The 13,477-nt window shown below is 38.6% G+C and overlaps 1 protein-coding gene across 1 annotated transcript in view; it reads right to left on the bottom strand.

The window, feature by feature from the left end:
* LOC129740665 (glutamate receptor ionotropic, kainate 1-like) overlaps positions 1–6,661 on the bottom strand; it is a 179,131-nt gene extending 172,470 nt beyond the window's left edge. The window contains exon 1 of the mRNA XM_055732408.1: positions 5,676–6,661. Coding sequence (XP_055588383.1) covers positions 5,676–5,790 — 115 coding nt within the window. The 5' untranslated portion in view covers positions 5,791–6,661. The remainder of the gene's footprint in view (positions 1–5,675) is intronic.
* Between the last annotated feature and the right edge of the window lie 6,816 nt (positions 6,662–13,477).

The following is a 13,477-nucleotide window of genomic DNA, read 5'->3' as shown; positions in this document are numbered from 1 at the left end:
AGATCGTTTTTATGATAATTTGAAAATGATCATTTGGAAAATGATATACTGATTTCAGAATAGTTACTTCAGTAAATGATAAAATTTTGAATTAAATCAGTTGAAAATGATCCAATACGAATTTAAAGTCTAAGGCAGAATTTGGGATGGAAATTCAATAAAGAAACTCTGTACTGTCGATCGGTCCAATTTAAGCAACTACAGATTTTTAAGCATTTATTTTCAAAAATACAAAGCGAAAGCGGTTTACAATTTATAAACCAACGGAAAGTTCAATATTAATGTTTGAAAAGTGATAATTTATAATAATACCCGGTATTAACCCGGATACTGCCCGGGTAAAATTCTTAAATGTGTATCATAAAGCTTATCTGTTCTCTATTAGCACTGTGAGCTAACACGTTTCGATGAATAAAAAATTAAAATTGGAGATGTTTTGCCTCATATTCTTTTTTAATTTTTTCGAATTTGGTTTACAATATTTTTGTCCAGATTTTGAGCTGAAAATTTTGAAATACAATACCAAAATTTTGATATTTTTATCCCGCAAAATGTATGAGAACTTCTTCACTACTTTCTCTAGGAGGCTCCCTTAACTTGAAAAACTTTTCCAGATATTATTTCACGGAGGCCCCTTGTTGTTATATTTCAAGTTTTCGTTCCGGTTTTCTAGTTTTGATTTCTTTCCATAGATTAGAAGAAATTGAAGTAGTATGATTTAAGTAATGTAGAACTTTTTTCCCTCGGGGGGCCCCCCTGAGCCGGGGGGCCCGGGGCAATTGCCCCTTAACCCCCCCCCCCCTTAATCCGGCCTTGGTAATTATTGAAATAATTTTCGCATAAACTTCACCGACACCACACATCGCGTTACGCCTCGGTCGTATGCTGCTCTTCGGTTGGAATAGATTGCTCGTTCGATCTATTCGAACCGAGCAGCAGCATCAGCAGCATACGACCGGGCATGGATACGGTATGGGCATGACAGTCGCCCGTGACAGTCCTGCGCAAAACTGTCACGCCCTACAGCCGACAGTTAGGATGAAATTATTTGCGAAACAGGAGGCATGAAAGAATGAAAATCGAACTGTTGGTTCGGTTCGCTACAGCTTAAAGCACAACATTTTCGGCAGCGCAAGCTTTGAGCCGATTGTTCATATACAGTCTTCGTTCCCGAACGTGTGCGACGTAGCCGAAGCGTTTTTATTCGTCACCGACGGTACAGCAGCGAACCGAGTGTTAGGCAAACCGAGACAGTTTGTTCGGCGAAGAAAAAGCTGTCATCGCAATGCAGTACTTTTCGGAAGCCTGATCGGGACAGTATTCCGCACTATGCGAGCATTTGGACCGGACCAGATTTGTTTCAAATTTCATATTTGGAAATCCGGGCAGGAATTTTCCACATATATTTAAAAGACATAAAGATGGTTCTCTCTTTCGTAAAGCTTTATTTTACGAAAAGAAATCTACGCATCAAATCAATCTTATATTTTCGAAATATTCGTTTTACAATAAGTTAAAAAAACACTAAAAAACTACTCATTTAAATTTGGAAACAAAAAATTTATACCATAGAGGGGAGGGGACTGTGATGTGCTCGATGTATACTGATCGACGGTTCTCTCCAGACTGACCCTCTGATCTCGTCGCTGCTCGTTATTTATAGTCTTTCGAACTCTTAGCGCACTCATATGACTACGTGGGTTTTCTAGTCTATTCAGGATGCCACATCCTCCCTTTGATCAAAAATGGATTCTTTGAAATAATTTACAATCTCATAATCTGATAAAAATAATAAATATCATAATCCCAAATAATGCAGTTATTTTCGTTTGTTTTTATTCAAATCTTTCTCTTTCTATTTCTTTCTCTTGATCACCCACGTTCCCATTTTCACTACCACTTCCAGTTTCAGATGTCAATACAAATATTTTCTAACGTTCATTCTATTCTTGAAGTTTTATCTCTATTTTCTCTATTATCCTCCTGTGGATCACATTTTTTGAACTCATTTTTTCAATCTGATCTCTATATTTCATCGATTTTCATCTTGACGAACAGCTTTTTTGTAATACAGGATTTGGGCATTTCATCGCCTTCCATTTTCAATTTTTTTCGACACCTGAACATTTTTACTCGGCTCAAAACGTTTGCAATCCTTTTTTTTTTTCCTGCGCCTTGGGCTTAACCCGACTAGTGTTTTGTTTTCTTTTTGCGTCATGGGCTTAACCCGACTGCGTCAGTTCGAAAATAATAACACTGTCTTGAGCTTCACTCGACTAGTGTTTTTTTTGCGCCTTGGGCCGAACCCGGCTGCAATAATTTCCAACTATATCAAAATACACTGCCTTGAGCTAAACTCGACTATTATTATTGAACCGGCACCAGGCTACCTATTGAAGGTAAAACAGGTTTATAAAAATTTGTAATACACAGTTGACAAATTTAACAAAATATATTTCGTCATTGTCGAAGCATTTTTCCTCTGTTTAACATTTTTGAACAAAATTTCGTTTTCTTAGAGTCGTGGTCTGGAAAAATAAGAAAATTCGTTCATAATTTTTCTTGGTTTGTTTGCCGGATGAAGAAAATACACTTTTTCGTATTGAGAGAAAAATTTGTTTAAAAACAAATAAAATTCTATGATAGTGTCAAGACTGTTTTTGAATATGTCTTTTTTAATGACTTCCGGAAGTGCGTGCTACTTAAATAGAAAACCGGGCATAGAATCTAAACTCGCGATCATTGCCGAAACTGTACTCACAGTCCCAACTAGTGACCTTCGCCTAAATAACTAAACTTCAATTCCTTGACTGACAATCATTGCCTGAACTGGACTTTGAGTCCTTTACTGACAAACTCCGCCTAAACTAGATTTCAAGTCCCCGAATGGCAATTATCGCCTAAACTGGACTTCAAGTTCTCGACTGGCGATCATCGCCTAGACTGGACTTTAAGACCTACTGGCAAACTTTGCCTAAATTGTACTTCAAGTCCTCGACTGGCAATCGTCGACTAAACTGGACTTCAAGTCCTTGGCTGGCGATCTTTGCCTGGACCAGACTTGGAATCCTTTACTGGCAAACTCCGCCTAAACTGGACTTCAAGTTCTCGACTGGCGATCATCGCCTAGACTGGACTTCAAGTTCTCGACTGGCAATCATCGCCTAAACTGGATTTTGAATCCTTTACTAACGAACTCCGCCTAAACTGGACTTCAAGTCCTTGACTGGCGATCAGCGCCTAGACTGGACTTTAAGTCCTACTGGCGAATTTTGCCTAAACTGTACTTCAAGTCCTCGACTGGCGAGGCAATCATCGTCTAAACTGGACTTCGAGTCCTTTACTGGCGAACTTCGCCTGGACTAGACTTTGAATCCTTTACTGGCGAACTCCACCTAAACTGGGACTTCATGTCCTCGACTGGGCTTGTGATATAGCTCAGTTGGCAAATCTGTTGTCTCCTGAGCCGATGTCCGCGAGTTCGAGCCCAAGAGTAAATATCGAACTCAGTTGTACCGGATAAGTTTTTCAATAACGATCCGCCAACTGCAACGTTGATAAAGTCGCGAATGCCATAAAGATGGTAAAACGACTATAATCGAAACAACAAAAAAAAATGTCCTCGACTAGCGATCATCGCCTAAACTGGACTTTAAGTCCTACTGGCGAACTTTGCCTAAACTGGACTTCAAGTCCTTAACTGGGAATCACCGCCAGAACTGAACTTCATGTCCTTGATTGGCGATCATCTCCTGAACTGGACTTTGAATACTTTAATGGCTAACTCCGCCTAAACAGTACTTCATGTCCTCGACTGGCGATCATCGCCTAAACTGGACTTTAATTCCTTGACTGGGGATCACCGCCAGAACTGAACTTCATGTCCTTGACGCCGGAACTGGACTTTAAGTTCTTGTCAGGCCATCGACGCCTAATCTGGACTCACCAAATGTTCTGTTGGTGTGCAACGCCGAAAGAAAAAAAAAACCTTACAGAGGAAAACATAAGAGGAAATTTCGAAGTTTAGCTCCGACACACATTCCGACTTGAGGTGAGAGCGTTCTTTCTATTATACGAAAAAAAAAATCACAAAATTAGTTTTTAAAACTCACATTCGGCCATACATGAAATTAAAGCTATAATTTGTGGTTTTAAGATTAAGTGTGTGCACAAAAAGATTGCAATTATTCAATTGCAAAATCAGGAAAACAGCTCAGAATAAAACTTGAATTGTCAAAAAACAAGAGGTTTTCCAAAGGCACGGGGAGTTTGCTGAACGATTCTCGTAGCACTTTATTTTTCCTGAAGGAATTCTTTTTCGAATATTCAGGAACTGGATCAAATTCAGGGCAGCGATTCCGCGTAATACGTAACACGGGAAAAATTTTCGCTGTCATGTGTTTTTGTTATCAGTTGCGACGGTTGCAACCGCAGAAGCTGCTTAAAGTCGTGCGGCAACATTCACCGGCAAAGTATCGTCCATTTCGGCGCGAAACTGGCAGTAGGACAGTGTGAGAAACAAAATTTTATTTTCAGGTCCGCTGCTGGTTGCTGCATTGAACTTCAAGTCGCCTGAATAATGAGATCAAGTACAGCTGATTTCAAAAACATGAATGTGTTCCCTTTTTAGTTTTTAGAAAAATTGCACAGGCTGGAGAAAAGGTTGGTTCCACGGATTTGAAAACAGACAATCGACACCTCCATTTATAGTTTGGTGTGTATATTTTTTTTTTATATTTAAAGGGGTTTTTAATCATTGATTTGAATTCTTTAAAAATGGCGCATGGAAAGTTCAGTTATTTTTTATTTAAAGTTTGAATTAAGTATCCTTTTGAAAAAAAAACATTGAGGGAAAGTGGACTTTATGTTCAAACCCTAACAGCAAAACCATCTTTCAACAAATGACATTGAAGGTTTATTTTTTCAGAGCGGGTGTTTAAATTCGTCTGGAAAAACATGATTGATGTCCCTCATTTGGAATCATCTGCAGAAGCTTGAAAAACCGGAAAAACTACAAACGAAAAAACAAACTCGACATATCAAAAACACCCAAAGTCAGCATATTCTACTCTATGCTGTCAAGTCAGTCAGTCGTTTCGCTGTTACACTTTATATTCCCACAATTTTTCTTACTCTTATAGGACTTTATATGTAGGCATATCATGGGCTCCATGGCACATGAACTTCAACATTCAACCCGCCCCTAAACAAATCCTACGACAACGACGACGGAAGCCCAAATGTATGCCAGCCAGTCAGTTTACCGCAGGAATATATCTGCGATAGATGTATCTCATGTGGCGACCCGAGCATACATCAAGGCGCGCGTATTTGGCTGCTGCTTGCTAAAGCAAGTGGCTTAAATCAAAAACGAAAAGCCGGAAAGGAAAACAAACTAACACCACCGCCACTTTCTGACTTTGCATGTCTAGTTGAGGCCCTCAACTTGAGGGATGTGGGGCGGGGGAAGGGTTCATATTTCAGAAATCACTAGTTAATGTATTAATATATTCATAACCATTTGTGGGACACCCGTACTATTACGAGTTACTGAGATGAAGCAGCATTATTTATGTGTTTTCCTAGGCGGGGTGGCAATGGGTTGCCTACTGTTAGGCGGAACTTTGGATTTGCGCTGCTACTTTATGAGAGGGTAATGTTTTGATGTTACGTACCGATTCGAATGATATCCGGTAGGGTTTCACCTGGACCCGGCAGAAGAAGCAGCACCCAGAGCACTGCAAATCCGGATACCAGGAGGGTTCCCCCCAGGAACCCCCGCAGTTTCATGTTGCTTCCGGTTTTGGGTTTACTTGGGTTTTCTTTTTTACTGAAAGGCAACTTCTCTTCTGAAAATCACGAATTTCTACGCTGAGCACTCACACTAACACAATTGAACACTTTTGGATCACTCTGGGAATAAAATAAACGCCTTAATACAGTCTAATGCTATTGGATTTTCCGAATAATTTTATCACGTTTGTCTTCGGATCATGAAGCACCCCCTAAATCATTAACCCTAGATGAAAAATTTCGGTTAACTCGTCGAATCGGTGAAGAATTTTACACGCCCTGCCCTACAATCGAATCCCTACAAGATGAAGGAATCTTTCTGAGCAACATCACAACAACTGAGCTGGAAGTTCGCGTTCTAAAAACCTGAAACGCCCGACCGTCACCATCCGCGGCTGGGACACCGAGCTGTGGTCCCGATTCCGATCAAAGGTGTCCAGCATCCGTTTGTTCCGACGACAATTTTACGATTCGAAAAACTCTAAAATCAAAACCCCACAATCAAAAACACGCACGCACCGAGCTTTTTGACACTTCAAATGTGTGTGCCATCAAGGAAGATTTTTCCCCCGTGGCCGCAGCATCCCCAACAGAACGGGAAAACCGACACCACTACTACACAAACACCAGCTCTCCTCCTAGTAGCTACTTTGGCCGTCAGCCAGAAGCAGCAGTTGAAAACGCAGCAAGGATACTTCGGTGAAGAAAAAAACGTGAAAATGCCCCCCTCGGAAAATTATCGCTCCCGGAAAAAATGGCGCTCGACGTCGTCCAGTTTTCACAACCCTGCTTGTCTCAAACGACGACGGCAACAACAGATGGATGTTTTCTTAAGGATTTTAAGTTATCAGAACGCGAACTCGACAGTACGAACACCGGAAGTTCACTACGCCTACCAGGAGGAAACGATTTTCCAATCTCTCGCCACGAGCGTTAATCTCCAACTGACTCGAAAGGCAGCGGGATGCTGCGAGTATAGCCCACCAAGCGCTTTCCACATCATTATCAGTCAGCAACAAATCGGTTTGGGAGCAAAATTAGAGCCAGTGGGGAGTTCTCCAACAAATACGCGTCGTATCAGGACGTGTTCTCGTGCTCTTGGTCCTCACGAAATGGACAGCGGTGCCAACTGTGTTTTTTCCATTACAAATCGAAGACATTTATTTTATCATAAATTGTGAGCGATTTTCTAGAATCACTTCGATGTTCATCTTCGAGTGATGCAAGAATGTGCCTAAATGTGCATCACAGATTGCATCCAAAATCACTTCTTCTAAAAGACAGCTTATATTGTACGCCTATGGGTAGGCAACGGATCTATTGTGACTCTGAAGGTAGAAATAGAACTGTCATCTGGCATCCCCCCTAGAATATTTTGCTTCCCCAGATATCCTTCGTATTCAATGACACCACCATCCCCATTTGTATTAGTGACACAACAGCATTTCCGCTCCCTTGTCATCCATCAAGGATTGTACCCACTTAAAGCCCCATAGCTTTTTTGGGGATTCAACTCTCTGTTTACGTTCGCTCCAAAGCTGTATCCTTTCTTCTGATGGTACGTGAATTTCTCAGAACAAATCTCCGATCCTGCGCCGTTCCGTCCAGGCCGCATGTTTTCAAATGACACAACTCAGAAGCATCAATACCAACAAGCAAACCTACATGTGGGTGGTGCTATTGGTGGTGGTCAATCGACTAATAAACTACTGATAAGAACGTGGCGTTGTTTATCTCAGCAGCATTTGTGCGGACATTCTCCGTTCAGTTTGCTCCCCTACCCGATAACAGGCAATCATCATCTAGGGGGACATTGACACGATGGACCTGCTACCTATATTTAGGCTTTTTGTTGGTATTAGTGGGGGGGATTCTCGAAAATACCGGATGCTGGGTTCCGAGAGCTTAGTAGATTTCATTTAAATGTATACTATAGAGAGCTTACAGTCGATTGAACTGATTTAGGGACGAATGCTTCCTGTGGAGTTAAAATCTCTTTAAAAAAAAGTTTAGGAGGTAGTAATTTAGCTACGACTGCTAAACGTAGAATTACGATTTTTTTTTCTTTTCAATGTATTGTACCGTCTCGATTTCCTTCGGAAGTCGAAGCTGAAACAAGACGACAAAACTCTCAAAAACCAACAGCCACTGATTTTAATCAGGACTGAATCCCACTTCGTGCTAAAGGAAAGTGAAAATTTTATTAGCAAAATTGCGTAACTCAACTTAACAGCACTTAAGCGCCAACAACTAAAAAAAGTTGATGTGCTGAAGTCTCTTAAAACCCGGACTTTCTTCCCAGGGGTAGGCTTCCAAAGAAAATTAACCAAAATGGTGTTGGCGAAATGAGGAAAGTTTGTGTAGGTTCACGAACTTAGTCGCCGCGCAATATCCGTAGTTCTCCGCAGCATAAAATGACCAAACACAATGCTTAAATAGAGGTTCACAAAGGTCACTAAAATGCAAACTTACCGATAAAATCGTCCTTGCACCTGCACACAAGCTACCGCCAGAGAACTTCCCGGGCTGGGTTTGGATGCCAAAACGTATAGGCCGTTAACTCCCGAGATCGTCGTTGACTCGATTCACAACTTGCGCGGCACGTACTACTACGGCGAATTTACGGGGGGAAATACTTGAAGGCAGTAGGATAATAACCGCCTTACTCCAATTTACTCAAAATGGAGCTTATTTTACAAAAACAGACCGAACAACTCCAGGATCAAAATGCTAAGGCCTCCAGGTTTTCTTTTTGGTCTCCAAGAAAACTCCATTTTCCATCCTCCCATAGAAAAGCCACCTTTGGTAGCTCATGATGACTGTCAGAATAACGATAAGTTATTCTGCTGTCCTTATGGGTGGAATTTCCATTTTACCGAAATTTCACCTTTCAGCACACAAAGATCCACTCCCAATAAGACTGACATGATACATGTTCAAATCATGCATTGGAGATACTACGGATATTACCACTTTGCCTACTACGGGCCGTTACAGTATAACTTGTATATAATTGTATAGAATATGTGAACTTATGGTGTATCAACGTAATGATCAATATGTGACAGTGTCAAAATGGCAATACCTGACTATGACATATTTCAACCATATACAGACCCCGTTCGTTTTTGGCAACATGCGCGAACATTTTGTGTTGCCAAAATCGAATGTTGCCAAAATCGAACGGTTTTTTTATGAATCTTTTTTTTTCTCTTGTTTTTACAAAATAACTATTTTTATTATCATTAACGTTATTTCAAATCAATTTCCGACCATTTTAAGAATTTTTAAAGTTTTTTTCGCATGTTGTTGATGCATTTTGTTCTATTTTTGTTTTGTATAAAATCGTTGTTTTTTTTGTAATTATTCATCATTTTAAGTTGATTTTTGTTATTTTAAGTCTTTTGTTTGTATTTGTTTTCAATTTTTTTGAATTTTTCATCTTTTTGTTATTTTTGAGTACTTTATCATTTAAAAAAAAAATTTTTGTTGTTATATTCTATCACCATTTCTGAGCGTAGAAGATCGAAGCAAGCCTTGGTGGAGTGCGGTCGTGTTTTTTTTTCGCTCGTTTCAATTTTCTTTGCTTTGAAGTAAAATTAATCCGAAAAATAAATTTTAAATTGTGATTTTATGATTACGGTGAAGTATTTCTGAGTTTTCTATCCCAACAAAGTGGAGTTAACCGGAAAAAGTATACAATATGTAGCATTAATAGTGAAAGTTGCGGAAAACCTAATAGTGGTCTGCCTACGCCTTCCGGATCAACCCGGGACAAAGTTCGTCATGCAGGGAGAGTACCAGATGAAATTAAGAAATTGCTTCAAAGCCGGACCCAGAATAACACAAGGATTGACATCGAGAAAAACCCCAATCTACTTCCCGGAGAATCCTGAAAGCAGCTCAGACAAGTGTCCAGGAATTTCAAAGGAGTTTTGCCTCGTTGTTTCAAGATCTGAAGTGGCAATAGGTTTCTTTATCATCCCCCATGGTTGTCAGCATCATCACAAAACATTGGTGAGCTCTTTCCATTTTATTTGTTCATTTGTGAACATTATATTTCTTTATTAATCAATCCTATCTGCCAAGTAGGATTTCCCATCAAAACGAATAATCCTTTCCTTTCCTGTCTGAAACAGCATCTTTACATGTAGGGTCGTATGAGTTCTCTGCACCTTAAAAGTTCATTTAGCTGTTCAGATTATCCCTTTATGATTACATTGACTTGCTACGGTGTGCATTGTGGGTACCACACTGATTCTCAATAACAACACTTGAAATGAGTACTGAATCCTGGTACTTATTTTGGCATCTTGTGTTGGGCTAGATAATTAGTTGTACCTCGTGTATCAGCCAATGCAAGATGTGTGTAGTCACCCCCTTTGGCACATGTGTCAAAATCGGATGTTGCCAAAATCGAATGTTGCCAAAAACGAACGGGGTCTGTAATAGAATTTAACCATGTGACATAATCTTTTCATGAGACATAATCTCAGCATGCATTATGATCAGTCCATGTGACATAATCGGACCATGCAACATAATCAGACCATGCAACATAATCTGACCATGCAACATAATCCAACCATGTTACATAATTCGACCATGCAACATAATCGACCATATGACATAATCCAACCATGCAACATAATCTATCATGTGACATAATCCGACCATGCAACATAATCGACAATGTAACAAAACCTGACCATGCAACATAATCGACCATGTGACATGATCCGATCATGCAAGATAATTGACCATATGACATAATCCGATTATGATACATAATCGACCATGTGACATTATCCGACCAGGCAACATAATCTACCATGTAACATAATCCGATCATTCAACATAATCGACTATGTGACATAATTCGGTCATGCAGCATAATCTGATCATGCAACATAACCGTCCGTGTGACATAATCAGACCATGCAACATAATTCGACTATGCAACATAATCGATCATGTGGTATTGTCTGGCCATGCAACATAATCGGACCATGTGACATAATCCGACCATGCGACATAATCGGACCATGTGACATAATCCGACCATGTGACATAATTTGACTATGCAACATTATCGACTATGTGACATATTCCGACCATGCAACATAATCGAATCATAACGGCTGACGAACCCTTTCTTTTATAACTTTCGCAGGTAGGGAAAATCAAAATCCATCGAGAGGCGGGGCATCCGTGTTTTCTTTCTTTTTAGCTTTTTTGTTTTGGCTTGGTGATGACGTCATAATCCTTTAGATGTGATATCCGTTAATGAGGCGTTTTTTGTGTTGCGAGATTCGTTCGCAAATTTCAATTTGTCTCCCTATAGTATTGCCGTAAGACGAAATTATACGTCAAAAAATAAAAAAAAGATTGAACTGACAGGTTCAAAAGAAAGCTCAATAATAATTATTAGAAACAAATCATTTCTGACAACTTTGCTCAACGAAAGGAAGAGCACCGGAAAACACGATTATAACACAAATTGCGTTTCGAAAACTGCTTCAGCTGATAAGCTCTGTAAACATAACTTATTATGAATGAACTAGGAGAACTTATAGTTCTGTTCATAGTTGTTCAGCAAATTGAACGGCTTATTTCAAATATAGTTTAGAAAATTCATCGCTTTTAAATTAATTACTCAAAAGTGAATCACCAGTACATTTAACATGTTGTAAGCATTTCAAATTTAAACATTTTTTTTTTAATTTCTCCGGAAATTCAGCATAATTTCCGTCGAGTTCAGTGGTAGTCAAATTTCTATGTTGTCAAGCAAACTCCCTGAATTCAGAACCATACTCCCCCGGTGTCACAGTTGTTAAGATTTTATTTTTGTTGTGTATGTTTCTATCGTGGAAAGAGTGTCACTTTCAATGGTGCTTATTTTGGACATTGCTTTGAATGAATCTTTTGAGAAAGTTTGCCTCAGTAAACAAGAATCGACGAACTCGAAACATTTTTTCACTGAATTATCAATATCCATAGATCGTTAATCGGTACGGTATTTTTTATGTACAGGACGGTGATTATGACGCAGACAAAAAAAAATTGAAATACCGGTATATTAATCTAACACACGATTTGGCATTTTTGTTACCCAGTGTTCGATAGTTCTATAGCGAACGCTCAGTAAATTTCTTGTTTACCGATTAATTAGTAATTTTTATCGAACATTTCTCAAACCCTGGGGTCTTAAAAAACTTCGTTTTGGTTCAAAACTCATCCATGACTTTTTGAAGAATTTTAAAGTAACGTTTACATGAGCAAATTTGAATTTTTAGGTTAATATGGGAAAATTTAATATTCTGTACTCAAAAATCAACATCATTTTTTTTTGTCTGTGGAATCGAGCCTAATAATGGTTTTGATGCCAATTTATAAATTCTCTAAAGGAAAGGCCTTCTGAAGTTCTAAAGCATTAAAAACGGAACTTCTATGCACCTTCTTTGCGACATTTTCTTCAACGCCATCATGTGCCTGCTAAACTCTTTCTAATGATCCCAGGGGGATGGCATCCCTCGCCTTTGTCATTGAATTTGACAACCATCAAAATTACGAACATTTAGCTGTCAAGGACCCGATTTAAATGAAAAATGTCTACATAAATTGGAGTATCGCTGTATCAGGAATTTTTTTTTTTCGATTATAGTCGTTTTACCATTTTTATGGCATTCGCGACTTTATATCAACGTTGCAGTTGGCGGAAAGTTATCGAAAAACTTATCCGTTCGATGTTCGATGTTTACTCTTAGGCTCGAACTCGTGAACATCGGCCCAGGAGGCAACTGACTTGCCAACTGAGCTATATCACAAGCCCAAGGACTTAGTTTATAGGATGTTTAAAATGTTAGAAAATATGAGAAATATTTTGAATTGAAATTAATTCCTCTGTGAATAATCTTGTGGTAATAGCCGAACTAAGCGATTGCAGGAAATTTTCCTTCGTAAATGGAATCAGAAATTTTAGGTAAGTTTTTGCAAACATGTATCTTTTTGATTTGCAGTAGTTTTCATGTAAATTGATAAATAATGATTTTATTTAAATACACAAGTTGAAATATTTACGTAATTTAGAAAATCTAAACGCATGTACGTACTATACTATACTAACTCAATGCGCATTGCCTTCTTAAGATTTCAAAACTATTGTATCATTTAACAACTTCAAGCTAATTTTCTGTTTTAAATGTCTAACTAGTTATGAACCAACAAAAAACGTTATCATGATTACTTAAAATAAATATTACTAAAAATAACATCAAAGAAAATAAAAACTAGAAAAGAAAGGAGATAAAACTTAAAAAGTACAGGCAAATTCCGATATGGGATTTTTTTTTAAATAACAGCGATCAAAGCTCCGATTTTTTTATTCATAAAAATCATCTAAGCGGAGACCAAAGGAAATCGAAATTTTAATTTTGATGTCTAATTAAATCTGGTGTTATCCAGATAAAAAATTGATCAAAAATCGATTTCCTGGACCTTTTTTGGGTCTATTTTTGGCCAAACATTTTTTTTCGTTATTTAGCGAATATATATGAACATTCTACATTCCTATACACAACCAGGAAATCTATATAAATTCTACCTTTTGGGATAACCGTATATTTATCGAAGACTTATGCATCCACACAATTATCCAAGCTACAAAATGCTGTTTAAAATAGCG

The sequence above is a fragment of the Uranotaenia lowii genome, chromosome 1 (genome assembly GCF_029784155.1).
Source record: "Uranotaenia lowii strain MFRU-FL chromosome 1, ASM2978415v1, whole genome shotgun sequence".
NCBI lineage: Eukaryota > Metazoa > Arthropoda > Insecta > Diptera > Culicidae > Uranotaenia > Uranotaenia lowii.
The sequence above is the reverse complement of the archived record's forward strand: the minus strand, read 5'-3'. Positions and strand labels throughout refer to the sequence as shown.